At 55.5% G+C, this 26,771-nt stretch overlaps 1 protein-coding gene across 1 annotated transcript in view; it reads left to right on the forward strand.

The window, feature by feature from the left end:
• LTBP2 (latent transforming growth factor beta binding protein 2) overlaps positions 1-26,771 on the forward strand; it is a 73,904-nt gene that overhangs the window by 33,520 nt on the left and 13,613 nt on the right. Inside the window, exons 4-20 of the mRNA XM_027795976.2 lie at positions 425-606; positions 1,885-2,055; positions 3,647-3,847; positions 4,202-4,470; positions 6,150-6,252; positions 15,072-15,146; positions 19,089-19,211; positions 19,615-19,779; positions 20,614-20,844; positions 21,416-21,438; positions 22,889-22,928; positions 23,305-23,397; positions 24,461-24,586; positions 24,770-24,898; positions 25,227-25,346; positions 26,281-26,400; positions 26,609-26,731. Of these exons, the coding sequence (XP_027651777.2) occupies positions 425-606; positions 1,885-2,055; positions 3,647-3,847; positions 4,202-4,470; positions 6,150-6,252; positions 15,072-15,146; positions 19,089-19,211; positions 19,615-19,779; positions 20,614-20,844; positions 21,416-21,438; positions 22,889-22,928; positions 23,305-23,397; positions 24,461-24,586; positions 24,770-24,898; positions 25,227-25,346; positions 26,281-26,400; positions 26,609-26,731 (2,294 nt within the window). The remainder of the gene's footprint in view (positions 1-424; positions 607-1,884; positions 2,056-3,646; positions 3,848-4,201; positions 4,471-6,149; positions 6,253-15,071; positions 15,147-19,088; positions 19,212-19,614; positions 19,780-20,613; positions 20,845-21,415; positions 21,439-22,888; positions 22,929-23,304; positions 23,398-24,460; positions 24,587-24,769; positions 24,899-25,226; positions 25,347-26,280; positions 26,401-26,608; positions 26,732-26,771) is intronic.

Genomic DNA, 26,771 nt, shown 5'->3' on the forward strand with positions numbered 1-26,771 from the left:
AGGCAGGCCCTGAGAAAGATCCCACCGCAAGAACAAGTGTATTTGGAGCTGCTTGTGTTTGCTGGAGAAGGGATGTGGTGGGGCAAGGAGCAGCCCTTGAGTGTGATGGGCAGGTGGAGGTTCTTCAAGGCAGCCCGAGTGTCCCTGTGGTGGGGCAGCCTGATGTGTCAGTACAGGGAGGGTATCTTGGTGAGTACTATGCTCTGCCAGGTTCAGGGCATGGGGCATGGTCCTTAGAGTGAAATGGTGCCATTGTGATGACCGTAAGCAGGTGAGGAGTGGGGCCCTGCTCAGGCAGGCAGAGGGCTGTGTCCAGCTGGTGGCTCAGGCAGTGAAGGCTGATGCAGGGTATCCTGGTGGATAGGCACTGTGGGTCAGCACAGTTACTTGTGAGGAGTATCAGTTCATTTTTTCTCTTCCACAGGACTCAGAGCAGAATTGGCTCTCCTGTCTCCCCCCAGCACACAGGGCTGTCACGGACTGTCCGGCGCTACCCAGCCAGCAATGGCCAACTCACCTCTAATGCACTTCCCAGCGGGAATGGACATGAGCAGAGCAGCTCTGGGCCACACATGGTTTCTCAGGAGCATACCTTGTCTGCAAGGGGTAAGACCTCCAGGGCTGTTTTGGGGCTTCTTCTTGGGGTGCCATGGCAAAGGGCAATGATGTGACTGGGGATCTTCGAAAAACCCTGGACTCCCAGGACTGTGCCACTGGGTGGGATGGAAAGGGCGGGTCAGCGTGGGCATTGCTGGGATTAGTGAAGAAAGAGACCCTACCGAAGGAGGACAGATCAGTGGAGCAAAATGCTGGCAGCAGGGGAGAGGATCTAGAGGGATGTGGCAGATGCCTCCCAGAGGTGTTGAACATCACCCCAGCATGCTGCCCTGAAGGAGGATTGCCTCAGTCTGTAGGGACAGTGTTTCCCAGCTTCCTCCTCGGTCTGAGCAGCCCTCGAGGTCAGATTGTGCAACCAGTGTCTAGTTGTTCCCTTTGGCTGCTCCCTTGGCGCCTTCTGACATGAGCGGGGATCAGGCCAGGCTGCTGGGACGTGCAGTTGCTGATCCTCAGTGCCTCCCCAGCTAGGACAGATGCAAGTTGTCTTCTGCAGCTTGGCTCCCCCTGAAGCTGCGAGTCCCCAAGGAGGCACCATGTGGCATCTCAGCCCTTATGAGTAGGGCTTTGAGCCTGACTGAAGCTGTAATCTCAAAGTGGGGGTTGAAATGAGGAGAAGAGAGGCTGAGCACAGCAAGGGGGCTGTCTTGGTGGGCCGGGGTGGAAGGCTTTGGTGTCGAGCCAGCTGGTTCATGGTTACACAATAGTTCTACCTGTTGTCCATTTTCCACAAGCCCCCAAGAGCTCTGAGTGTGATTTCCCCCCGTATCTAATGTGAGGGTGGTGGGGGACCAGCAGGGGACTGCAGGTAACTGTAGGAGGTCAGGGGGTGCTTGTAGGGAGACACTGGTTTTCTCAAGCCCTGATGTCCTCTTTGATGGATACCAGCGTGTCTGTTCTTGTGGAAAGCCTTCCAGTGGTTTAAGGGCAGCCAGTCTCCCGGCTACTGATGTGGCTGGAGAAGAAATATTGTCTAAAGCAGAAAAACGCCCTTTATACTGGAGTTAGTGTGTGTTCACAGCGAGTTATGCCACTCTGACTGGGCAGGCAGAGCACGCTGCTTGCTGTTTTTCATGTGTTGACAAACCTTTACCAATGCTGGTGCAGAGGACAGGCTGGAGCAAGCAAGGGGCAAGGAGAGGCACTACCCCGGGGAGGGACACGGACCCCTCCTTGCTCTGGGAATGCTTCAGAGCTTGACCTGTGAATTACTGGCCCCCTGGCCTGGAGATGCTGCTTCCACTTTGCACTATCCTTGTTTTTTCATAGGGGCCAACCTGACAGAGAAGATTAGGAAGATAAAAATTGTCTTCACACCCACCATCTGCAAACAGACGTGCCGGAGCGGACGCTGCTACAACAGCTGCGAGAAAGGAGACACCACCACTCTCTACAGCCAAGGGGGGCATGACCACGATCCCAAGTCCGGCTTCCGCATCTGTGAGCACCCTGAGGCCCCCAGCCCACCTTCCCGCCTGCTCCCTCACTCTCCTCCTTCTGCCTTTCCTGCCTTTACAGACTGATGGCTTGGGCTCCTGTAGGGATGGGAGGAGATGGCCTCTCTCAGTGCCTTGGAAGACATCTCCTGGGGTCTTTGGGGCTTACTCCATCTCTGTCTCTGGGGGAGGAAGACAGACCGTGCCTCATTGCTCTTTCCTGGGCAAGCAACTTCTGTTTCCATCCCACCCCAGGTAGAGGGGACGCGTGTGTTTGAGTCAGGCCTGCGGCCAAGCCTCACCACCCCCTCCTTCTCAGAGCCAGCTCACTGCTTTCATTGGCATCCAGTCTTGGGGCTGACTTTCATCACCTAATTTCCTCCTGTTCTCTTCTTTCACTCACGTGGCAGCCAGGAGAGCTGGCTGCAGGTTGCACGCTGTTCTTATAAACAGGGCTGCTGAAACCTCTGCTCTCCTTTCAGAGCTTCTGGGATTGCTCCTCAGGTCACTGGGATACCGAGCTTTGGGTTGGGCACGTCCTCTTGGAGCCGGTTGGTGGGAGCAGCCTGCAGGACCTGGTGGGACTTGTCCTCTGAAAGCCTCTGTAACTCTCAAATTCTTCTAATGCTGAGAGAGTGCAAAGTCTGGCTATTGTGGACACTGACTGATGGAGGGTTCATGGGAATTTCTGCCTAGATCCCAGTCCAAAGATGCATCTCCTGCCCCCAAAACTGGTTGCTGGGCTTGAGCAAATGAACTTGGAGCAGAGTGGGAGCTCATCCCCTGGTATGAACCTAACAAGCCATCCAGGGATGTGCAGCAACAGCGTCTCATCTCACACTGAAATGAGTCAGGATGATCTGTCAGGGAATCCCGTGCCTTGCCCAACTGTTGCTTACACTGAGAGACGCTCTGGGTTGCTCCAAGCATCTGATGAGGCCAGAAAAGACGTGACTTCGGTTTCATCTGTGGATGCTTTTTCGGAGCCTGGGCAGATGAATTGCTCCTGGTTCTTTTGTCCCACTCCACACTTCTCCCACTTGAGCTGCTGGCAGGGCCAAGGCTGGCCAGGAGACAGGCTCTGAGGACGTGGCTCTCTGCCCGTTCTCTCCTTCTGCCTCTCCCATCCCCGCTGAGTTCCCTTCTGGGCTGGGAGTACAAACCCTGCCAAGCGGGGAGGGGGCGATGCAGAAGAGAAGGAATTGTGCTGACTCAGCCACATGCAGCTGCCATAGCTCCCGCCCCACTCTGAGGGATCCTGCTGTGCCAGCAACACCACCTTGGCCCTGGGGGGCTGCCCTGCAGGGCGTGGGACCCCCAGGCTGGCTGTGGACCCAGAGCCCACGGGAGGGCTCATCATCTTCAACCCATGACTCCGGTCCTGAGCAGAGCTTGGGGAAAATGGTGGTGCACAGCAGGGACCTCAGGCTGCCTCCAGGCTGCAAGTGCTGACCGTAGCCCAGTGCTGGGCCTGGTCCTTGGGCCACAGGGCTACTGCTGGCCCAGATCCAGGTGCCTGGGCTCCCACGGCCGCCCCTTTGGCTAGAGCCAGCGTCTCAGCTTCTCTGCTAAGCAAACCTCTCTTTGCCTTGCAGACTTCTGCCAGATCCCCTGCCTGAACGGTGGGCGCTGCGTGGGCCGGGATGAGTGCTGGTGCCCCTCCAACTCCACAGGGAAGTTTTGCCACCTGCCGGCTCCCTCTCTGGAAAAGAAGCAAGGAGGGAGAGCCCCCAAGACCCCGGCCAGCAGCTCCATGAAGCACTCCACCTACACCCTGCCCTTGTCCAACCAGCTGGGTGAGCGTGGCCGGCAGCTCCCGACCCCACATTTTCCTCCTGCTTGGGTGCTCCTCAGATCTTCATTAAGAGACCCGAGGAGGCCACTACGTCCTTATGCTTGCCTTTTCAGGCCAGGTGGTTAGAAAAGTGGTTCCTCTGGTTTCTGAAGGGCTCAGGTTGCTGGGGAAAGTTTTTGATGGGTTTGTCCTGGTTCTGGACTAAGTATTTTCCCTTAGATGCAGTTTTCCTCTAGATTTGCTCCTGGAGTTAGTCTACCCCTCCTCCCTTGTGACTTTGTGGATGACAACGATGCTCCTCGGGTGCCAAATTGCTGCCAGATTGTCACAACTGTGGTATAAATTAATCTTTCAGCTTCCCTAAACCCTTCCCTGGTGAATGTCCATATCAACCACCCTCCAGAAGCCACCGTGCAGATTCACCAGGTGGCCAGGGTACGGGGTGATGCAGAGGTGTCGGAGGAGAACAGCGTGGAGGCGGTCCTGGTGCCTCAGCTGGCCGCCGTGCCCTGGTACACCTATGCCAATGGGAATGGCAACAGCATCGCCACAGAGGGTGGCCAGCAGCAGCAGCGAGCCCCAGGGTTGCTGGGGAGGTGCTTTCGGGAGGCTCTCCATGGGCAGGTAAGGGGTCACCTGTGTGTAGATACCTTTCTTCTTCTGGGGTACACATGCAGTGGCTTATGGGCCAGGGAGTGTGGCCTTTCATTGTGTGAAGCTGTTCAGCATCAGCATGGGCATGGGCATCACCCAGGTGCCATGGGCATCACCCAAGTGCCATGGGCATGGGCATCACCCAGGCGCCATGGGCATCACTCAGGTGCCACGGGCATGGACATCACCCAGGTGCCGTGGGCACGGGCAGCAGTGTGTTAGTACTTGGGGGAAAAATCCCTTTTTTTGGCCCAACAGGGAGACCTCGCTGCCTTGCCCTGACCAGGCTGTGCCCTGGAGCAGTGCAGCTCAGACTTGATGGCTTTCACACACAGTCTCATTTGAAAAGGGTGCCCTATTTATAGCAACATTTACAGCCACGCTCTGCGATTATTGTAGGAAGCGTATAAAACATAGGAAAATTCCTTTCCCTCTCAGACGATAAATGAAAGTCTGATTTCCATGGAACGACGCCTTCCTGGGCAGCTCGGTTGGGGCTTGGGAAGCAAACGCACGTGAGGGGCTTTCTCATTCCTGTCCCACAGTCATCGTAATTTCTTATTTTGTCTTTCCCCATATGTTTCTCTTGCGTCACTGGAAAAGCATTGGAGGTTTTTGGCACCCACTGGAACACCTGTGAGCTCCCTTGGAGCAGCTTGTGCTGAGCGAGAACCCCTGGCTGGGCAGCCTGGGACTGAGTCCCCTCCCCACCGCTCCCCAGCCCTTTCTGGGGGGCTGATCCCGGTTCCCATCCCGTCCTTCAGTCACTCCCATCCAAGCCGTTTCTAGCGGGATAAGTTCTCAGCTATTCCCTAGTGCAAAAATAAATGAGATCAACCCCTGGGGCTGGAAAAGCCCCGCTTCTATGTGGGGAGACAGCATCCTTTGACCCTGGGAAGGGATGATGATGCACGGAGATGCTCGTGGATGCCCAGACAGGCTGTGGGAGATGCTTTGGTAGGGGCGAAGTGGGTGGCAGGGGGTACCCTTGGTGTGCTTGCACCTCACACAGCTGGGGTGATGCCGTGCCCGGGAAAGCGAGGAGCCCGGCGGGGAGCACTTGCCTCTCCCCGCTCAGCCGCCGCCGAGCCGATCGGTATGTGAGCGCTGGGCAGGCGGCCACGCGTGCCTGGACTGGGGCCAGCTCTGGCCTGTGGGCTGCAGCAGCTCCGCTCTAATGGGGAAGCCTGTAATCCAGAGGGCCTTGCCAGGGGGGGCGAGGGGGCCGGGAAAGAGAGACTCATTAAGCAGAGGAAAGTGCCTGACCGCAAGCTCCCCGCCGGGCTGGAGTGGTGCACCCATTTTGCTGGCTAATCAGCCAGCCACGGGGCTGATCCCAGGGCTTTGCTGGGTGATATCATCTCTGGTTCATCTCCTGCTCTGTTTGATGTCCCCTTCCCCCTCCGAGGGGTGCAGTCGAGGGAGCCTCATGTTTTTCTGTCTGCACAACTGTTGACTGTCTTAATCTGCGTCTCTGGTCCCACCACATCCCAGTGGGGAGCTGTGCCAAGGGGGCCGTGCCAGCCTCTGACCCCAAACCATCATCCCCAGTGCTGGCTCTGCCACAGCCGTGCCAGCTGGCCGCAGTGCCGGCCATGCATCCCCTCCCCATGCCACAGAAGCCTCACCCTCTGCTCCTCTCTCCACAGTGCACCAACCCCCTGCCAGGGCTGACCAAGCTGGAGGACTGCTGCGGCAGCGTGGGGCTCTTCTGGGGTGCAGACCACTGCCTGGCCTGCCCGCCCCGGCCAGGTGAGTACCGCCACTGCCCAGCATGGCGTGAGGGATGGCCCGCACACTTGGCAAGCCAAAGTGTGGCTGAGGAGACATGGAGCAGAGCAGCCGACCCCCTGCTGTGTGACTCTCCTTTGCCCAAAGCCCCTGTGGACAGGTCACGCAGCCCTGCTGCAGCCCATGCACCGACAAGCAGCATCCTGCTTTGGTGCTGGGTGCAGGCTCAGCGCTTTCTGCCTAAGCTGCCACTGTGAAACCGCAGTGCGGCCGGTGGCTCCCAGCGTGCTAGCCCCACTTGCAGGGAAAAGTGGTAAAAGAGAGCCGTGGTTTTAGGAGGTGCAGTCCTAGAGCGGTGGCGGAGGCTGCAGACTCGGCCCTATAGAGTTACGGGCTTGCTCTGGGCCCGACACGGGCTTGGCAGGGTCTCTGGAAATAACACTACATCAAACAATTGGCAGGAGTGCACCCGGGGTCCGTTCCAGGGGCACGGGCGTCCAGCTCCGTTTCTGCTGTGCTTGGGAGCTGCACAGACTGATCCAGCAGGAGACGGGGATTCCTCTGCCGCTTTGCTCGGGGTGCTCTGTGATGGGCACGGCCCCTTGCACTGCGGCCCCATGCCGTGTTGTGGTGGAGAGGCTGTGCTGAGGGCCTCCTGGCTGGGGGGAGGCAGCCTCGCAGTCACGGTGGCTCTGGCAGCTGGTGCTGGCCGAGTCTGGTGCAGGGCAAGGTGCCCATGTCCAACACAACGCGGGCAGGGGGCTGCTCACCTCTCTGCTGCCTGCCTGCCCCCTTTTGTCACTGCCTGGCTGCTCTTTCACTTGCTTTTGGACCCCATGGTCCAGGAGATTTTGACCCCTGAGGAGAGTGGAGATGTCCAAGGCGGCAGGTTTTGTGCAAGAAGTGTGGTGTCGATGCCTTCTAGCTCTGCCCAGAGGCTGCCCCGCTTGCTCCCACACATGTTCCCAAGAGCTGTTTGCATCTCGTTATCCTCCCTCAATTCAGTTCCTCCTCAGCCAGGGGTAAGGCTGGCTGGAGCCAAATTCCTCACAATCACAGACGAGGTTGTCAGCATCCTGGAACCCAGCGCAGATCTGGGGAGCTTTGATTGCTGTCATTTTCCTGCTCTGCATGGCTCTGCTGTGGCCCCAGGCCACACTGCTCCTTGCTTGCCCTTATCCACATGCCAGCCCCAAGGGAGCCTTGGGCACATGTGGTATGGGGGTGACCATGGGGTCTCCAGGTTCAGCACAAACAAGGAAATGCCCCACACAGGTCTCAGCCCCCGCCTGTTCATCCCCAACCTTTGCATCCCCAGTCATGGCTTTTTCTTCCCCACCCTGCAGCAGTCTCCCTGTTTCTCACCTTGTCTCTGTGCTCCCCCCACTAGGAAGCAGGGGGGCTGCTTAACACTTTGGTTAGGCTACAGATGGCTGCAAAACCTCTGCACCTCCTTTCTCTTTCTCTGTACCAGGATGCTAGGTATCACTCAATGGCTAGAGCTGCAGCAGTCATTTGCTCTGCTGGACTTAGATCTTCAGGCTTCACAATGTGTCTCTATCACAGGCTTCCAAGACATGAAAATAAGCATTAAATACTCCCGTGTGGTCCTTGCAATCAGCCAGCCAGTAGAGCATATGCACTTAAGAAATGCCTCCTAGCTGCCAGCAGGTCCCATTTCCACAGCTCAGCATGTCCTGTGTCCCAGCAGCAGCTGAAACTCAAGTGAGGTTGTCACTGCTGGTCTTCATTGAGTGGACATATGCTTGTCTGGCTTTTTTTCAGATTAATTCCATGGAGATATGAAAAACGTATCCCCATGGATCTTCTGTCTTCCTGTGCCACAAGAAAATCCCATTCTCAGTCCCTCTGGCTTTGGGCAATAAAGGTCCCCTTTGGAGACCAAATGGCTCTTGTTGATTTTGGCAGGAATTCAGGCTAGTTGAAGGGGCCGTTTTCATTCTCTTTAATCGTGTACAAGTATCTTCCTCCTTTGGCTATCTCTGATTGACTGCCCTGTAACCAGCCCCACATGCTGGAGACCACACAGTGCAAGTGAAAGGAGCTGTAAAGGAGACACTTGATGGAGGCAGCCTAAGAGAGCCCGGCTGTTGCGGAGTAAGAAGCCCAGATGGCTGGCATGCTTTCCTCTGGCACGCTGTTTTCACGCACTAAAGATCTCACCCCAGAATAGAGTAAGGGAAACAGTCCTTTCTCCATGATCTTACTGCTCTAATGGAGCCATTGAGCACTGTGACCCCTCATCACCCTGTGCCACCTCTGCCAGGGCTTCCAGGTCCATGCCTGTCCAATGTGAAGGCATCCCTCCACGTTGTTCCTGCCTGTAGACCACATCCCACACTCACATTCCTTCTGTCTCCTGGTCTTGCTGGCTTGTGTTGCACTCACTTAGAGTCACTGGGCTGTAGTTCAGTGAACTGGTGTCTCGTGCACAGAGATAACATGTCCAGTGGATGTTTCCAGCTTTCTTCTTGGCACTGTGGTCTTCGGAGAGAACTTCTCCTTGCACTCGTGTGTCCCGGGGAGGCGTGCACCCGAGTAGACTTGACAGTGCTGGGAGTTTAATTCCAGCAACCAGAGACAGAAATGGCAGAAGCTAGTTCAGTGTAAACACTTACAAATGTACAGAAGTGCAGCCAGGCAAGAGCTAGACAAATGGAGAACTTGTTTGGATTGACTGTCTGCCCGAGACACTGATTGTTAGTAGAGTCTGGATATGTCCGGATGTCTCCATCGACTGCAGCTTTCATGTTTGGGACGTGTTTGTGTGCGGAAAGACATCAGAGAAGAAGAAGAATCGGAGGCAGGCATCTGTCCGAGAAAACCTGCCATGACCAATCCCTGCTACTATTTGTGTTTTGCCCAGCGTCAGAAAAGCCAAGGCACTCGAATGCTTTCTCTGCATCCTGAGACCATGTTAAAAGCTGAGTTCAGAATTAAGGTAAGGTGGGTGTTGACCTGGCCAGGACTCTCTGTAGTGGGTGTTACATTAGTCTCAGAGGCTTCCTTAGGCTCTGCTCAGGCTTTTGGCTGTCTGGTTTGCTGCTGGGAGGGTGTATATTGTTAAGCCCCTTCAGAGAACCGGGCATGGATATGGGTGTTTGAGCAGGGTACAGCAGAAGTCATTGGGAGTTTGCTGATGCTGATGTGAGAGCTGAAGATGGGACGCTACGATATGTCAGAGACAGCTCCGGGAGAAGGGGAGAGCTGAGACCTTGCTCTGTGAGCTGTTGGGATGAAGGCTGTCACCAAATCACGGAGAGATGACCCAGAGACAGGGCCCTGGACAGTGGCAGGACACCTGTATGCTGTTGTGTGGCTGCAGTCCTTCAGCTCCAGACAGAGACGGCTGGTTGAAATGTGCTGCACTGCAAGATAGGATAAATCAGGTGGAGACATCCAATGACCCTCCTGCACCTTTAGTACTCCGAGAATGCAGTGGAGCACTTACTGAGAGGCTAGAACAGAGAGGTAGGAGCATATGGGAGCTGGAAGGTAAAACCTGGAGAAGACTGATAGTGGGAAAAGGCAATTGGAGGCTGAGGAAGCAGCTGAAGTAAAGACACTTGGACATGGCTGGGAGGAAGCTCAAGGACCGGCAGGGTATTTGAGCAGTGATGGCGAGGCAGCTGTGCAGAAGGAATGTCCTGTCCTGTGGCAAGCTCAGGATGTGCAACTAGTAGCAGGCATACTGCTGAGCAGAGCTACTCCTGCTTACCTGCCAGATCAGATACTATTTGGGGTATACAGTGGTCTGTGAAGAGGAACATGCTGGAGTAAGTTCAAGAGATAGTCTGTGGAAACTAAACCCAACAAGACCCAAGCTGCAGGTCGACACAGACCCCAGGGCAAGTGTGGATTTGGACACTGGTTTCCCTGAAGCCTTGGTCCCCCTGAGGCCCATGGGGATAAAGGAAACTGGTAGCAGAGAGTCTGCCCAGAGGAGGTCATAGCCCTCCTCCTCCACCTCCTCCCTGTCCCTGAGATCACACACCATCTGCGACCAGCAGTGCTCCAGGAGAAGCCCATACTGGTGATGGACACCACCTCCAGTACTGCCCAGGAGCTACAAGTTTCACCTTACTATGTGGGTTTGGGGAAATTTCTGGGTGCAGCAGCAAACCTGCATCTTCCAGGCCCTGGTTTGTCAGTGCCCCCTGTCCCTTATTTCAGGCTGCAGTCAGCCTGAGCGTGGGCTGGGCTGCACACCCACCGTCTGTGCTCGCTGCAGATCTTCCTGGGCTGCTTTCTCTCATCCTGCCTATGGGTTTTAACTGCATTAAGAAACAAGTCTTTGAAGGCTATTGTTTTGTTTTTATTCCCACTCCCCGTGTTTTTTCAAGTTTTTTGTCCTAGAGAAAAGTCTGAATTTCACTGGAAAGTTGGATCTCGTAATGTCTGGCTTGGCGGCCGCAGCACTCCCCAAACAGACCTCCCACCGTGAGAGGGGTGGCAGCTCACCCATGGAGCCCTCGTCATCAGAAACACCGAGCGGCTCCTCAAGCCGTGCGCTGTGCCTGCAGGCATCGGAACAGCCACAGGAAGCCCCTTGAAAATCAACCCCCTGGTCTGCTCTTGTTGCGATTGAATTAGGGAGGATACAGGGGAAAAAAAACCCTGGAAATATGGGAAGGAGGTTATGGAGGGGGCTGGTTCTGCTGCCACTACACCATGTGCCACAGGGAGTCAGTCCAGGACGGTAAAGAAGGGCTGGAGGTGGGGAAAGTAACTGAAACCTCTGCAAGGTTGTGGCAGTACCACAGAGAGCAATGCTTGACTTGGGGAAGTGCTGCATTTTCAGGACCTCCTTGTTCTGTAGAGTGCTTGTTTTGCCCATCATTCATGTGCAGCGCTGCGGTCTAGGCACGCAGCAGCACAGTGTTGCAAAAGTGAGGGTTTTTTTAGGTGCGGTGGTATCTTGTCCCAGCTGGAAGCCACTGTGGGACAGAATGAGGTTCCCTCTGTCAAAATGACCCCAAGGGCCGACAGTAATTACCAGAGTCTTTTTCCTTCGAGCACCTTTTTCGCCTTGAAGCAGAGGGCTTAGTTTCATATGGCACATCAGCACGGGTGCATGCCCTCCCCACCCTGGCTACCACAGCCTTTGCTGGGGCACTGGAGAAAGGCTTGCTGGAACCTGCCTGCCACATACCACCCAGAGGAGAGGAGAGCAGTCATGAAAGATCTGGACTGAAGCATTTGTGTCCTTTCCCTCTTGTCTGTTCTGCCTGGGAACAGCTTATCCCCACAGCCCTGCCTACTTCTTGGTGTGGCATGTCCAATGTGTTTTGTCTCTGGAGGCTGCTGTGGGGTCTGAGCTGTTCTGGTTTTCTTCCAGCAAGTTCGGCAGCTGAGGTCCTCTCTGCAGTGGAGGCTGATCATACTAAACAGGCTGAGGTTTGACTGGGTCCACCACCCCCACCACTACAGATGCCACGAGACCAGGCACTCTGCCTCCTTTCACCTCCCACGTGCTGGCAAACCCAGGGCAAGCAGAGGCAGAGCAGCCACCCACCTGAATGCACGCTTTGTGCCCACTGCGGGCATGGGGAGATGCCTGGGGTCCAGCCAGGGTGGAGGTTCTACTGTGGAGCTCATCCAAAGCCTCCAGAAATGTCTGTGAGTCCTGAAAGTGGCAAAGGAGTTTGGCAAAGGTGTCTCAGAGGGATAATGGCCTTTGCGTGACAAATGGAAAGAGCTGAAAGAAACAGGCTAGCTTTCGGCAGCCAAGCATTTCCTCACTTCTCATCTGACTGCAGCCTTGCCTCTTCCCCTTTTAACAGTGATATTGGCTGGCCTAATGCAATGTATTATCTTATCCTACAAACCTTGGCTCGCCCTTGTGTTCAGGCCCTTGTGGCTACCACCACTAGAAGTCTTTTCTTTTCACTTCACCATCAGCCTGAGCTTCTTCATCTCATCTTCAGACAGTTTTTGGGGAGCCAGGACCCTTGGGTAAAGCCCCTTCTCCTAGGAAGTGATGGAAAACTAGTGTAGCTGCTTAAAGATCATCCTGCTAGGCTGCAAAATCCTTCTGCCTGATTTCTGTGCATTCATTATCCTTTTGATTCTGCTGTGCTCAAGTATTGCTCTGGCTGGGGCAGAGGTGCTGGTGGGAGTCCTGGGCCATGTGCTTTGTGCTCACCTTTCTGGGGCTGTGATCTTCCTGCTCCTTTCTGTGAGCCCCATCCCAGTGGGGACCCCTGGTGCCTGAGGAGCTTGCGGAAAGCAGCACTAGGGATGGGATGAAGCAGAACTGGAGGGAGCAATGAGGAGAGCCGAGGGGGGCTGCTAGTGTGCAGATACCTGGTGAGCACACTGCTTCGGCACAGCACCCTTGGGGCTGAAGTGCCCAGGAGGCGAGGCTCTGAAATCACACCCTTGAATCAGGAGCCAGAGCTTCCTGCCTTCAGCAAGCCTGAAATCCTTCTGCCTGACACGTGTAGCTCAGCTGCTCTATCCCCAGCTGCAGGCTCTGGGAGAACCCCTTCCTGGAGAGACTGTGGACAGACAGACAGACCCAGGAGGCTGGGACCCCTCTGGCTGTGGATGCTGACAGATTTCTGCCCTCTTCGATCATCAGATTGGCTTTTTCCCTTTGCTAGTTTCCAGAGGAATAGCCTCCAAAGCTGGTCTCCCACTCCTACCAGCTGCATGGGAGAGGGGTGGATGCTGATCTCCTTTGCAGGAAAGTCAGGTGTCCTAGCCTGGCTTTTCAAGGGGTTTGGCCATCTTTGCTGTAGTTCAGCAATATCAGAGCTCATGGAAGGAAATGGTCCTCTCCTCAAGTAACCAAGTACAAAGCTGAGAGTTAATAGCTTACATCCTCCTGCAGCCACATGCTGTCTTCCCTCGAGGCCAGGTCCTGGCAAAAAGAGAGCAGCCTCCATCCAGGACTTCAGACACCGTCTTGGTTCCCCTTGGTACAGAGAGATCTGCTCACGTTACATTACAGTTATTCTTTCCAGGAAGCACGTGTTTCTTTGCAAAATGCAGGCGTTTGTCCGCAGCCTCACGAGTGATTTGCTGCAGTAAGGAGCTGCAGGTTTCTGCAGGCTGGAGTCATGTGAGTGCTGATGTGGCACGAGACCTGCTTACTCACCCCCCATCACTGGTATTTTCTGCTCTGCCCTCTCCTCAGCAGCATCTGGCAGAGGGATGCTCCAGGATCTGTTTCTCCACAAAGGCTTTTCACAGAGGGAGTGGGGCTCTGACACATATCGTCGCTGTTTGATCTCTGGCACGCTTGGCTCCCCATCGGAGGGCTCACACATAATGATGTTGCTTCATTTGAGTGTCTGTTACCATATCGTGCTGAGACTGAAGACGCTTCCAAGCACAGCTAATGCCTGTCGGCAGCCCCGAGCCCACAGACCACGGTCTAAGAAGACCTGGAATCCCACTGGGGCACTAAGCCTGAAGCCCATGAGCCAGAGGTTTTTCTTCCTTCCCAGAAGGCTGGAAATGTACCCAGCAATTCCCAGTATCACCAGCAACACCCTTACCCCTAACACGCAGACACTTGTAAGCACTTTCTGCTTACAATTCATAACCGAACTGTTGAAGAGGGTGAACAGATTTTTTTTGTCTCAGTCATTCATCCAGCCACTAAGGATCTCTCTGCACCTGGAAAACCTTGTAGCTTCATTTAATGTACCTGGGGAAGTCAAGCTTTCTGTTCTCCTCCCTGGTACAGGCTGGTGAACAACTTGTTCTCCTGTCTTTTATTTCCCAAGTGCCTTTATCCTAGGAGGCTGGTCTCTTGCCTTTCAAGATGTGTCTTAGAATGGCTTTAAACTGCTTTATGGAGTCCAAGTGTCCAGGACAAAGAGTAACAGACACGCCTGTTTTCTATCCCCAGCGTGCTGTTTGAGTTCTTAACCTCTGCAGACTCTTTCTGACCATCTCCTGCCACAAGGATGGTCTCAGTTTGTCCCTGGTTCTCGAACGCTGCAATGCATTGGGAATCTGCCAGATCCCCAGTGTGGCTATTGCCATGGAGGGCTTTCCATGTATGACACCAGGGTGTGAGCTACTGATGCCAGGCAGGAGGAATTCAAGTGGTGGGAATACAGCTGGACAGTCACTTCGCTGATACATGCACTTCTCGTTCCCAAGTGTACAGTCCAGAAAATAAAAAAGAAACCCCACCCTGGGAAAATCCCATCCCTAGGCAAAGCATCCTTCTTTCTACCCCACCCCACGCTTACTCACTTCCCAGCCTGTCACCTCCTGGATTCCTTTTCCCTTGCTCCAAAATACGATGCCTAGATTTGACCTCCTTGGAATTTATGGGTGCCATTATACTTGCTTTTAAAAAATTTGAAGAGGTTTAATTGTGCAGGTTATAGGGCATTTTGAAACCCACAAAACTATTTTAAGCACCAATTTGAAATTCTCTTTGATGAGAGTGATCAGGGCAGGAAATCACATGCAGTAAAAAAGAGGGGAACATGATAAACAGGCCCTGGGCTGTTATTGCAGCATCTTGTCAAGGACCTCTGTCATTCCTTTCACTCTGATCCCCCTTGTCACATGCCACTTGGCTATCCAAGCTGGCCTGGGAGCAGGTGACATAGTGATAGACATGAAGTGCAGGCAGCACCTCTGGGTCATCATGTTGGTACCTGCCAAGCAGCAGAAGACACTGCTTGGGAAATGTGGCTGCTCCCACCTTTCCCTCTTCCCTGGGAGTCATTGGAGACCCATCCAAGGGAGACCTGGCGACCCTTTCCCCTCTGCAAGAAGGGCAGAGACAAGATAGGATGCTGGTGGCTTGTTCTACTGCTGATGTCCTGCACTCTTTTCTTTCTTCCCAGCACACCCTGTGATTGAGAACGGGCAGGTGGAGTGTCCCCAGGGATATAAGAGGCTGAACCGGAGCCACTGCCAAGGTAAGGATGCTGCTTTCATATCTCTCTCTCCCTCCCACATCCACTCTCAGAGCTGTAGTTATCTACACAGGCGAAGTACAATTATCCTGCTCCCTGACGTAGATCTGCAAAGAACACACCTTATAAAAATCTCTGTGTTTTCACCAAGAATGAAAAAAAAACAGGTAACATGGACTACATGACTCAGCTCATAAGCATAGTCATCAGATGGTTGCATCAGCACAAGAAAACTCACCTGTGTAGCCCTACTGACCCAGTCAGGACATGTGCTGCTGCTCTGCTAAGTGTCAGCGCAAAAACACTTCTCCCATAGTCTGAAGCAACAGAAATTCTGTTGCCTGAAAACATTTGGGAAGGTTGTCAGCTTGTTCAGTTACAAGTGGGAAGGTGCCATAAGAGTGATTCCTTCTGTTCTGAGTGTGCCACTTGTCTGTGCTGACAGGCTGCCCTGTCTGCCCCACGCTACTGGGGTCTATCCATTGCTTACTCCCTCAGTCCCTCAGCTCCATATGAGGAAGGTACCAACTCTCCACTTTTCTCTCCGGTTCATGTTTATTTGCCATGTCTTGGACCCACACTGCTTGTGTTTTTCCGTGCTCTGGCTGAAGTGGAATTTTATGGTTCCCTCCTCATGATTCATGATAAGCTGAGAGGTGTCATCTCGAAGATGCAGCAGGGAGCCTGGGCCCCGTCCACGCAAATCCAGGGCTGGCAATCCAGTGACTCATCTCTTTTAGCTGGGACTTTCCACCATGCTTACTTAATTAATGATTCAACCTCCCCACACTGTCCTGAGGGAGAACTTTCAACAATGCAATGGCTTCTATTCTCCTTGGTGCTCAGATCTCATCCCTTAAGTGGCCACAGACAGCGCTATGGGTATGAGGAGCTACCCCGAGACATCGAATAGGAGTCAGAGGAGCAGAGCAGCTGGAGGGACTCATGTCAGCAAGCAGAGACCTGCAGTGCTTGCTCTGGATTTGTGTCCCCTCTGGAGCAGGGAGAGGCTCGGAAGAGCAGAGGGAGATGGCAACATGGAATTGGCTAGGAAGATGTTTTTGCACAGGAAAAAGCACGAACCAGAGAATTGTGCTTCTGCGTGCTCCTTCTTAAGCTGGGCTGGAGAAGTGCTGTTCTGCAGACGTTCTGCTGCCTCAGGGTGCTTTTCCCAGCTCTGCTGTCACAGCGGGATGTGTGTCAGGAAGCCCAGCACCTCACTTCAGGGTCCAGAGTGAGAAATTTAGCTGATAGACTGTGGGAGAGGCTACATGAGGTCTTCTCTTGCCAGCCCAGGTAGGAGGGGAGCCAAGGGGCTGGAGCAGGGCTGATGGTTCCTGAGGCCATTGGCTGTAGGAAAAGAACTGAGCTGGAAAGGAGCTGAGCTCTGGCTTTGCAGGCTGTTGTCAAAGCATGGGTGAGTGATGGGAGGAGGGCCCTGGCAGAAGCCCACTTTCCTCTCTTCTGTATGGACAGAAGGGGTTGTCTGCTGCCTTTCAGCAGGGGAATAAATGGCTCATCTCTGCAAGATGTACTTTTCTTTCCTTGCTGCATCCCATTGACGAGGAACAAGGCTGCAATGAGTCAGAGCAGACTGGCAGATCCAGCTACGGAACCTCCCGGTACTGCTGGGACCAGCAGGAAAGATGGCACTGGAAGTGATAAAGCGGTTGCTAGACATGAGGCAAAGGTTGTCTTGGAGGCTTAGTGGCAGGGAGGTGTGCGTGCACAGTGGTCACTGCGCAGGACACACACAAAGCAGCTGGGTGTCCATATATCCTTGGTCTCTATTGCTGGCTCGGGTCCTTTCTGCTCACCAAACACCAGGGAAAACCAGCCTGCAGCTTTCCACCACAGGCTGCCTGACCCAGCACGTCTGTTTCTGAGGAGCACCGGCAGGCTTGTGTGGGGTGGGAAAAAGCAGCTGAGACAGCGTATGGATCTTGGTTTGTGGTCCCTGAGGCTTTTTCTTGTGGGCTAGCCCCATCCCTGGCATGCTGCAGGGGGTAGGAGCACGTGGCCCCAAGCACACCTGCCTGCTTCTGTTCCCCATGGGGATTTCCACTGCGGGGGGCTCCTCTGCTGCCAGTGAATAGAAGGGGTTGGACTGAGGCTGGGACATAGCCCTGTTTTAAATTAAGCTCATAAAACACAGCCCTTGGTGCTTGTTTGTTTTGTGTTTTCGTTACTCTAATCCCTTCAATCCCTTTGCTTATGCGAAGGCCAAACAATTCCTCCAGTTGGTGTGTTGGAATGACACAGTGCTCTGACCATGCCGGGGAGTGACAGCGATGAGCCCCGAGGCTCCTCCAGAGAGCCCAGACCTCTGAGGGGGGTTCCCAGCACATTTCGGGGTGGCCACTGGCTGCTCTCATGAACTCTGACCTGTGCTTGGTACGGAGCAGGAAACATTGCGCAGCCAAATCCTGTTCCTCCCCAGCTTGCTGCACATCCCAATAGCGTTGGTACTTCCAACTGGCTGAACATCATGACCTGGTCTTGATGGCTTCTGTGTGCCTCAACCATCTATCTGTGGGGCAGCTGGTGGGGTGAGCAGGGGGAGTTTATGAGCACAGGACTAGGGAGGACCTCTCGGGTCACGAAGCCTGAACTCCAGCTGTCATAGCTGGCTCTATGACACCACCAAGCATTGATGCTTCAGCTCTGAAGAATAAGATACTGCTGGGAAAGCCCTTCCTGAGCCTAGCTGCTCTCAGTCAGGCTCTTCGAGTATCTCCATTCTTCCAATTGTCTCAGAAGCCTGCCTCTTCACTCCTTCCATCTTGAGACAGTCTCTAGAGCACCACTGGGTGCTGTCAGGGCACCTGAGGTCTTACTAGGGCCTCATACGCTAGCATTGGGATTGACTTGTGTCTTTGGAAAGTGTCTGGCATGTGCTGCCTAGCATCGTGTTGGCATTTCTTGGTCTTGGCAGCTTGCAGCTGTCCTGTGAGCAGTGAGTGTGCCCAGTGCCTCTCACTGCCTGTTCCCACCTCTTGTAGTATACGTTTCTGTGATTCGTCCCAGGGTGGTACTGAGGTTCATCCCTCTCCTGCCACTCTGTGCTTCCATCCAGCTCTTCCTGCACTGCTGGTGCCTCCTGACACTGCACATTCATCAGCACACTGACCTTTCTAGGCCAGGCTCTTTAGTGAAGATACAAAGCTACATCAATCCATGAGGAGGGCTTCCTCCTCGCTCACCACCAGGAAAGCTCCCCCTATGAACTTTTGCCAGTTTCTGTCTTCTCCAGCTTAGCTCATTGTTCCTACGTGGTGCTGTAGGAAAGGCTTTACCACAGGCCAGACGGGTGAGCCTGGCAGTGTTTCCCTGGGATAAGCCCAGCTCGCTTCCTGAAGGCTGTATCTGATGCGTGCTCCGTCAGGGGCAGAGCAGAGCCTGAGGCAGGGCTTGAGCTTGGCAACTTCCCGCTTGCTCAACCTGTTGCTAGAAGATGACACTAAAGCGGTGAGCCACAGCCTGGCCCACCATCCCTCCACCTCCAGGAGCATCCGTCACCGCCCTCCCTGCAAGCTGGCACTGAGTGTCTCAGCAAGGATCCTCCATGGATGACAGCCCCATAGAAGAAGTACCAGGGACTGGGTGAAAGGACAGGACCTGCAAACAACAACCGTGATGGCTGTAAGAGTGATGCTGTCGGGGTGGCTCATCATAGGGGCCACATCTGTTTTCCATGAGGATCACAAAGCAGAGCAGTCATTCACAAGCCATCCCTGCAGCTGCAGCAATCAAGCTCTGCATCACAGATGTGAAACTGCTGTCACTGTGGAGGTCCCCACCACACTGCTTGGTGCGGAAGCTGCTTTGAACACCAGCCTGGCTGAGACCACCTTGGTCTGCAGCACCTGCATGGGAGGCACTAGGTAGGGGGCTCAGATCACCCTCAGCTTCCTCACATCTCACCAGGCTCTCTCCTGTCCACAGATATCAATGAGTGCTTGATGCAGGGCCTGTGCAAAGATGCCGAGTGTGTGAACACCCGTGGCAGCTTCCGCTGCACCTGCAAGCCTGGCACCATGCTGGACCCGTCCCGTAGCCATTGCATCTGTAAGTGCTCCAGGGAACCCCTCAGTTTGGGAAGGGGCCTGAGCAGGACCCCACGTGCTGTCCCACACTTGTGTGCAGGATGGGTCCCCTTCTTCTCCATGGACATCTCACGGCCACTGCGGAGCTGGAGGGGGTGTGCCTGTGGAGCAGCATCAGAGGATGCAGCCTCCTGGGTTGCAAGAGCTCCCACAGGAGATGGATTGGCTTGGGGCTGGCTCTGCTGGGGGCATGGCCTGATGGCTGGAGCCCAGGGGTGTTCTGGGGAGAGGATGGGGCAGCCCTCGGGACAGGACAGGGGTCACAGACAGAAAAAGGCCAGATGGGGAGAGACCAAGTGTCCCCATTCCCTCTTTGGAGAGGATGGAACTTGGCCTCCAGCACTGACCCTGCTGTTGTGTTTCAGCGGACAAAGCGGTGTCAATGGAGCAGGGGCTGTGTTACCGCTCAGCAGCTGGAGGCGTGTGCTCCTTCCCCCTCTCCCACCACATCACCCAGCAGATCTGCTGCTGCAGCCGTGTCGGCAAGGGCTGGGGGAAGAACTGCGAGGAGTGTCCCCTGCCCGGCTCAGGTGAGATGTGCCCACTTCAGCTTCGCCTGATCTGGTTGGACTGGGGTTTGGGCTTGTCGGAACTTGCTGTCAAGCAGATGGACGCAGGATGATCCAGAGCTGAGCAGTGCAAATGCTGGCCTGTGAGATGGGTATAGCAGCCCAGGAAGCAGACCTGGGTAATACTGGGAAGACAGAGAAATCCCTGATGGAAATCACTCTATACCAGAGGGAAAGCACAGCCATGTCTGTGCCTGGCTTCGCTTGACAACCCTTTTGTCTCTCATACGCTTTCTGCTGGGATGAAAGCCAGGTGAGGATGTTTGGCATATCTCAGCATGAGGTAGCATGGAAGGGAAAGCACTGAAATCCTCAGGGCTGGGAAAAATCTTCAGATGGTTTGTGCAGAGCATCTTGAGTGATGTGTAAAGCACTCAGTGCTGAGGTACCAGGGATTTGGTTTATCTGCTGCCTCGCTCAGCTCGGACCTTCCTGCAGCATGATCTCTTCCTAGCAGTACTGACCCAGGGGAGAGATTTAGTTTATCGCGTGTGGGAGTACCATCCAGTGCCTGCTAAAACCCACCCTGCCCTGTAAGCAGATTCCTTCTGCTCAAAGCATCCACCCACTGCAGCCCAGATGTGTTTCTATAAGATTTAACCCTTAGAAATTTCCAGAAAATGATAGGATGGGTGAAACTGATATCTGCATTCGCATACATGCCTGTCCATCTTCACTCCTTTCTTCCACTTGTTCCACCATCACATCTGGGTGCGGTAAGACAGGTGACACCTGCACCAGTCTCTTCCTTCCAACCTCTGCCCTCTAAAGCTTTGATTTGATTTTCCCTTGCAGAAGCTTTCAAGGAGATTTGCCCAGCAGGACATGGCTACACCTACTCCAGCTCTGATATCCGCCTGTCGATGAGGAAGGCAGAGGCAGAAGAGCTGCCCTTCAGCTTGGAAGAGCACGGGGAGAGCAGCAACTGGTCATTGGACTGGGCAGCAAGGAGACAGCAACTGCAGGACAGCCTGCGTGGGAGCATCCTGGAAGCATTCCCCCACCCTGGCATCTCAGCAGGAGAGGGTAGTGTGGGGTCTACTGCTTCAGGACGCTCCATCTGGGCCCCTAGCAAGGGTGGGCAAATTTCCAGGTCCTGCCATGCCCCCATGGATGGACTTCTGGTTGATAAGGGCTTTCTACATCTGTATGAATACACAAGGTGTTCTTCAGCCCTACTCTTGTTCCTGGGGCATGAGACACCACGTCTTCAAGCCTTTGGAGAAGAATTTGAGTGTTTCAGGCTCCTGCAACCGCGTCCTTGCAGTTGGTGCTGGCTGGCCAGGCTGCTGCCACTGGGACCTCAGGTCTGCGTGGCAGCCCTGGCACTGCAGACCTTGGGCTTTTGGCCAGCCCAGCTGGAGGGAAGTGTGACCAACTGCTTGTGCCAGCACCTGCTGGAGCAGAAGCTCCTGGGGTCTGTGCAGTGCCAGGAAAGGAATCTGGGCACGTTGGCTTTGGGAACAAGCTCTTGTGAAGGAGCGTGAGGGACTGAGCAGCAGTGTCTTAGAGGTGGGGTGAAGTTAGGGCAGCCAAGGTTTGAGGAGGATGCCTACCTGCCTTGTCTCTACTCACCATGCACTGTTTTACTTTCCAGATGACATTTCTTCTGCTGCGCAGGTGAGTAAGGTTTGTCTTGTGACACCTGGGTGCATCCATGGTGGGAAGTGGGATGTCATACAAATAGGTGATGGGAGGTGTGAAATGTGGTCAGAGAGAGCACTGAAGGGACAAAGTAGCTTCAGTTGGAGGGAACAGCATACAAACTGCAAACCCTATCAGCCTGGTTGAGTTGCCATGGCTGAAGGACTGTGCCATGTGCCCACTCAGTCCATGCTAAGAGGCCATGAGCTCAAACCAACAAGAGCTGAGGGCTCTGCTGCACTAGTTCATGGTCAGAGTTGTCTCCAGCTGGTGTTCACCGGGGCTGGGGTAGCACCTGAGGCTGAGGGTGCAGCTGGCTGAGGAGTGGGTGCTCACTCCCTGCTCTCAGCCTGGCTTGGCTGTAGGGCTGATGGGCAGCAGGGGAAGGGGAACTGCTGCAGTCAGCTTGGGGAGTGCTCCTCTCACAGAGCCCGGGGTTGTGATCAAGCCGAGCTTACAGGCAGGTCTCCCCATGCTGGTGTGGTTGCAGCAGAAACTCTAGTGGAGCAGTCAGGGTGGGTGTCTCCGACACTGGCTGTGTGAATGCACCCTGTCTGATGGGAGCAGCCTGGGGGCTGATGTTCTGCCAGGCTTTCCAAGGACTGGGTTTCTTTATTATGAATCTCACCTGAAAAATGTGTCTCTTGATCCCTGCTGTCAGTAGAGGTTTGGCTATACCTCACCTGAGCATCTCTGTGCCCCCTTGCTATAGTAGCCCAGCCCTCAGAATGTACTTGCAGCCCCTCTGAGAGAGGGGCAGCAATGCCATCATCACTGCTTCATAGACGTGAAGTGACTTGGCCAAGCGCACTTGAGAAATCTCAAGACGGGGCAGAAATTTGAACCAAAGCTTCCAAATTTGAAGCAGAGCTAGTCTGGGACTCATGTTGCTCAACTGCCTGTTTTCTTCATCCACTGAGGAAAGATCCTTGGAGCAGAGACCCAAGTTGTGATCCAACATCTCCTTTGGCAGCCATAGGTTTGCCAGGAGGGGATGCTGAGAAAGAGCATCTAGCACCAAGCACCCTTCTAGTAGGTAGCACTCTTGAGTCAGGTCAAAGTGGTGGCTGCCCTCAGCCCTCCAAAGCTGCCAGTGACTGGGGCAGGATTTACTGTGCCCTTCCTGGCCACCTTGTGGAGATGCCTCCTGCCCAGTAGCCGTGCCCTGGGTCTCACCTGCACGGTGTGCTGGCATGGCCCCTCTGCGGGCAGCCCCCCGGGCACAGCCAGGAGCTGTGTTTTGCTCAGGATGATGTGGTCAGGACAGAGTGGCCCTACCAAATGTACCCAGCCGTGGCAGCTTCTGCTCCCAGGACAGTGCCTTGGGGAGCAAGAGGAGCCAGGAGGTGGGTGGGAAAATGTCTCGGGGATGCTGCATCCCAGCTACATGCACATGGATAGAGGCAGTCCTGTTTCTGTCCCTCAGGGCGCTGCTGATACCACCGCAGAGCCTGCCACGCGCAGAGGTGAGCGCCTGGCTGGCGGGAGGGCAGGGACATCATGGGGAAGAGGAGGGGGCAGTGAGGATGGAGGAGGCAGCCCTAGCGCTGGGCAGGACGGGCTCCTGGCTGGGCTGGCTGTGGGGTGGCACGGGGGACACCCCACCACGCTGGGGTGGCTGATGTGGGGCTGTAGGGATGCGGGGAGGTGGTGGATCTCCAGAAAGGTGGAGGAGGCTGTGTTGAATCACAAGATGATGAGGTTGCTGCAGCCACCCTGTGGCCCCTTCCCATGTGCTTTCTCAGGGCTGCAGTTGTGGGGACACCCAGCGTAGGTAAACTCTGGGCAGGCACCTCTAGCTGAGATCATGGGCTGGATCTCATCTCTCTTCTTCCTTAACAGAGGAAGAGCAGTCCTGGCATGGTCCTCCCCAGTCTGGCCCCACCACCACCTGGGATGCTGCTGCTCCAACAGAGATGCCAGCACAGAGCTCAGGTGTGTCTCCACCGCTCTCAGGGATTTCTCTCCTCTCTCTGCCTGGCACTATGGGGATATTACGCCCTAAGCTCTTTCCAGGGGCTCTCCCCCTTCCCCAGCCCGCTTGTCTTCCCACATGCCCCCACTGATTTTCCAAATACAAGTCCCCACCCCACCGCCCTGGGGTGTTATCCCCGCCTGGTCCTGGCTGCTGCCAGCCAGGGAAAGTCGCCTGGCCGTGGGGAGGCACGAGGGCGATCCCACACGCGGGGAGCAGTGTTTGGCTTTCCGGGTCCTTCCCTGCCTGCAGCTCACTTGCCCAGCAACAGTGGCTGCCAGGCGAGGGGGATCACGCGCCCGCTCCGGTGGCTTTGGCCCCGTTTTCCCCCGCAGCGGAGCTGACTCATCGGGAAGGGGGAGCGCAAGGGGAGGCATGTGGCTCCCAGGGCGGCTTGTTTACTGTGCTGGAAACAAGGGCCCTGTTGTTCCAGGGTTGCTTAAGTGTCTGGGAGCGTGGCCCCTGCCCTCCGCCGGGGGCTGGAGCACCTTGGGGAGCAGGCCTGGCCGAGGTACCTTGCTAAGGAATGTCTCTTCCTCAATAGTCTTTTGTTTGGGGTTGGGCTGACCCCCCCTCACCTCTGGCCAGCTCAGTGCCGAGGGGTGTGCAGTGCCCTGCTGCCTACCCACTGCTGCCTGCACCCCACTTAGCAGGGCGGTGGGTGGTGGACCCCTGCTGTCACCCTAAAAGGAGCCCCCTCACAGGTGCCTGGCTCTACTGCCAGCCCCACACCTTGGAGGAGGCTTCCTTACCACCCTTTTGTGGGGCTGGGGCTCAGCTGAGCCATGCAGGGGACAGGGGCTTCCCAGCTAGGCTCAGGCTGGAGGAGGTGGCAGGGTCTGCCGGGTCCTCCCTGCAGCCCTATGGGTGCAGGCTGCCTGAAGACGTGGAGGAGCAGGCTCAGCATTGCTCTCCAGGAAGGGAAAAGCAGCCTCCCTGGCATGGTGCTGGGGACAGAGGGCAGACACTTGACCCCGTGCACCGTTTTGGTGCTGCCCCCAAACCCATGCTCTCTCCTCCCAGGGGTCAGCGGCTGCGCCTCTTCACCCCTCTCCTGCGGAGCCGGCACTTGCGTGCTCACCCCAGAAGGATACAGCTGCTTGTGCCACTCCGGCTACACGTTGAACCCCAGCCGACTTCACTGCATCGGTAGTTGGCATCTCCTCTGCCTTCCGGGCCTCAGTGGACCATTTGGTCCTTCAGGCTCCTGGGAGAAGGTTCTCTGGCAGCTCTGCTGAGCCCCTGCCCACCTGCTGCACCACGGGGCTGGCAGGGGGCTGGCAGGCAGCTGCGGGTGGTGACTGCCTGTCTTCCTTCCTTGCCTGGGCACAGATGACGATGAGTGCCTGAAAGATCCTTGTGCTGGAAAAGGTCGCTGCATCAACAACGTGGGCTCATATTTATGCCTCTGCTACTCTGGGTACATCCTGGCTGTCTCAGAGGGCAAGCAGAGCTGTGAGGGTAAGTGGTGTCCACCTGGCACAGGGCTGTCACCTCCCCAGGGTCTCCCCAGCCTCTTGCCCTCTCATGCACGTGCACACACACGTGTGCTCATGCACACAGTGCACACGCACCTGCACACACACACATACACCTGTACACCCTCCTTCCCTGCAGACCTGCCCATGGACAGCCTGATCTATGGGGATCACCCCCTCTTGCTCACTGAGGGGCAGAACCTTGCCCATGGTGAGCTGGGCAGGAGCCCGTGATGCCAGCCCTGATCACTGCTTCACAGCATGACGCTGGAGGGGGAAGACTTCCAGACTGTCTCTCTATTTGTTGCCAGATCGAGATGAATGTGAGCAGCCTTCTACCTGCCGAGGACAGCGGTGCATCAACACCCCTGGCTCCTACCGCTGCGAGTGCAAGGAAGGCTTTGCCATGGGCCCCAGAGGACAGTGTGAAGGTGAAGCTTGCTGCTCCCTCTTCCCCTGCCCCTCCAGCACACCCTGTGCAGGGCTGAACACCTTTCCTCACTGCTCCATGTCTCCTCCTGGAAGGGAGGAAGGACCCCCACGGTTGTCTGCCCTGTGCCCTCCCTGAGGATGGCATGTCCTCTCCTCTGCCTGCAGGAGGGACAACCTTTCCTGGGCAGAGAGAGCGGAGTTCTCCCAAGACCCTCTCCCACCTTCCCAGGGAGATGTCCCATGACCGTGACAGCTTCCCATTCTGGGAGGAGATGCCCGTCCATTTTCACGCTGCCTTGACTCTATCCCCAGCCCCTCATGCTGGCAAGTGGACCGCAGGGACAGCAGGCTGCAGAGACCCAGGCCACCTGCCCCCACAGCATCCCATTCACATGGCATGACCTGGGCCATCCAACCTTGTGAACTTACAATGTGCCCAATCAAAGATCCCCCTTTCTCAGTAGCTCATCCCCAGCAGAGAGTGGGAAACTATTTTAGGAAGCAGTATGGAAACAGGGCATGCACAGAATGCTGCTCCCCCCCCCATGGCCTCCGGAAAGCACTTGCCTTAAGGACTTCCTGAGCTGGAGGCTGCATCCTAATCATAGTTATGAAAGTCCCTGATGAAACAGCCCTGCAGAGATCTTCTCTGATCCCTGTCTCTGTCTATGCACATTCCTGGCCTTGGCAACATCCTGCAGCAGTGAGTTTCGCTGCCGGATTGTGTCAGCCCTTAGATGTGGGTGTAGGATCCTAACTGATAAGTGGAACTATAAGAAGTGTTGCCCAAGCCCTGGCAAACTCGTCTTACCTTCTCTTGGTCATTGCTGTCCCCTGGAGGGGGAGATTCTGAGGATCCAGCTGGAGGAGACATCCTGAAGAAGGCTGCACTCTTCACGTTTGGGAGCCTGAAAGGAGTGTGTTTCTTGGCAGATGTCAACGAGTGTGTGGATCCCAGCCCTTGCCGCAGCGGGAAGTGTGTCAATACGCTGGGATCCTACAAGTGTGTCAGCTGTGGAGATGGCTACCGGCCCAGGAATGGGAGATGTATTGGTGAGGAGCTTGGGCTGTCCCTGGGAAGCACCCTCACTCCTCGTGGCAGTGCTCCCTGCAAGCCTCAAAAGGAGCAGGGGCACAGGCAGCGCCCCTCTCCCGCAGGCAGCCAGCCTGCATGGCCAGGGCACAGCACCCTGGGGCGTGGGTGGCAGGGATGGCCTTGAGCATCCTCCTGTGCCATGTTGCCCTTTGCTGTGTCACACAGATGTCGACGAATGCCTTGTGGAGGGGACTTGTGCTCATGGACGGTGTGTCAACCTGGATGGCTCCTTCCGCTGCTCCTGCCACCGGGGCTACGAGGTGGCACCTGACGGAAAGAGTTGCCAAGGTACAGGGGAGCTGTGGGTCCAGACCATCTGCGGTGTCAC

The sequence above is a fragment of the Falco peregrinus genome, chromosome 1 (genome assembly GCF_023634155.1).
Source record: "Falco peregrinus isolate bFalPer1 chromosome 1, bFalPer1.pri, whole genome shotgun sequence".
Classification (NCBI taxonomy): domain Eukaryota; kingdom Metazoa; phylum Chordata; class Aves; order Falconiformes; family Falconidae; genus Falco; species Falco peregrinus.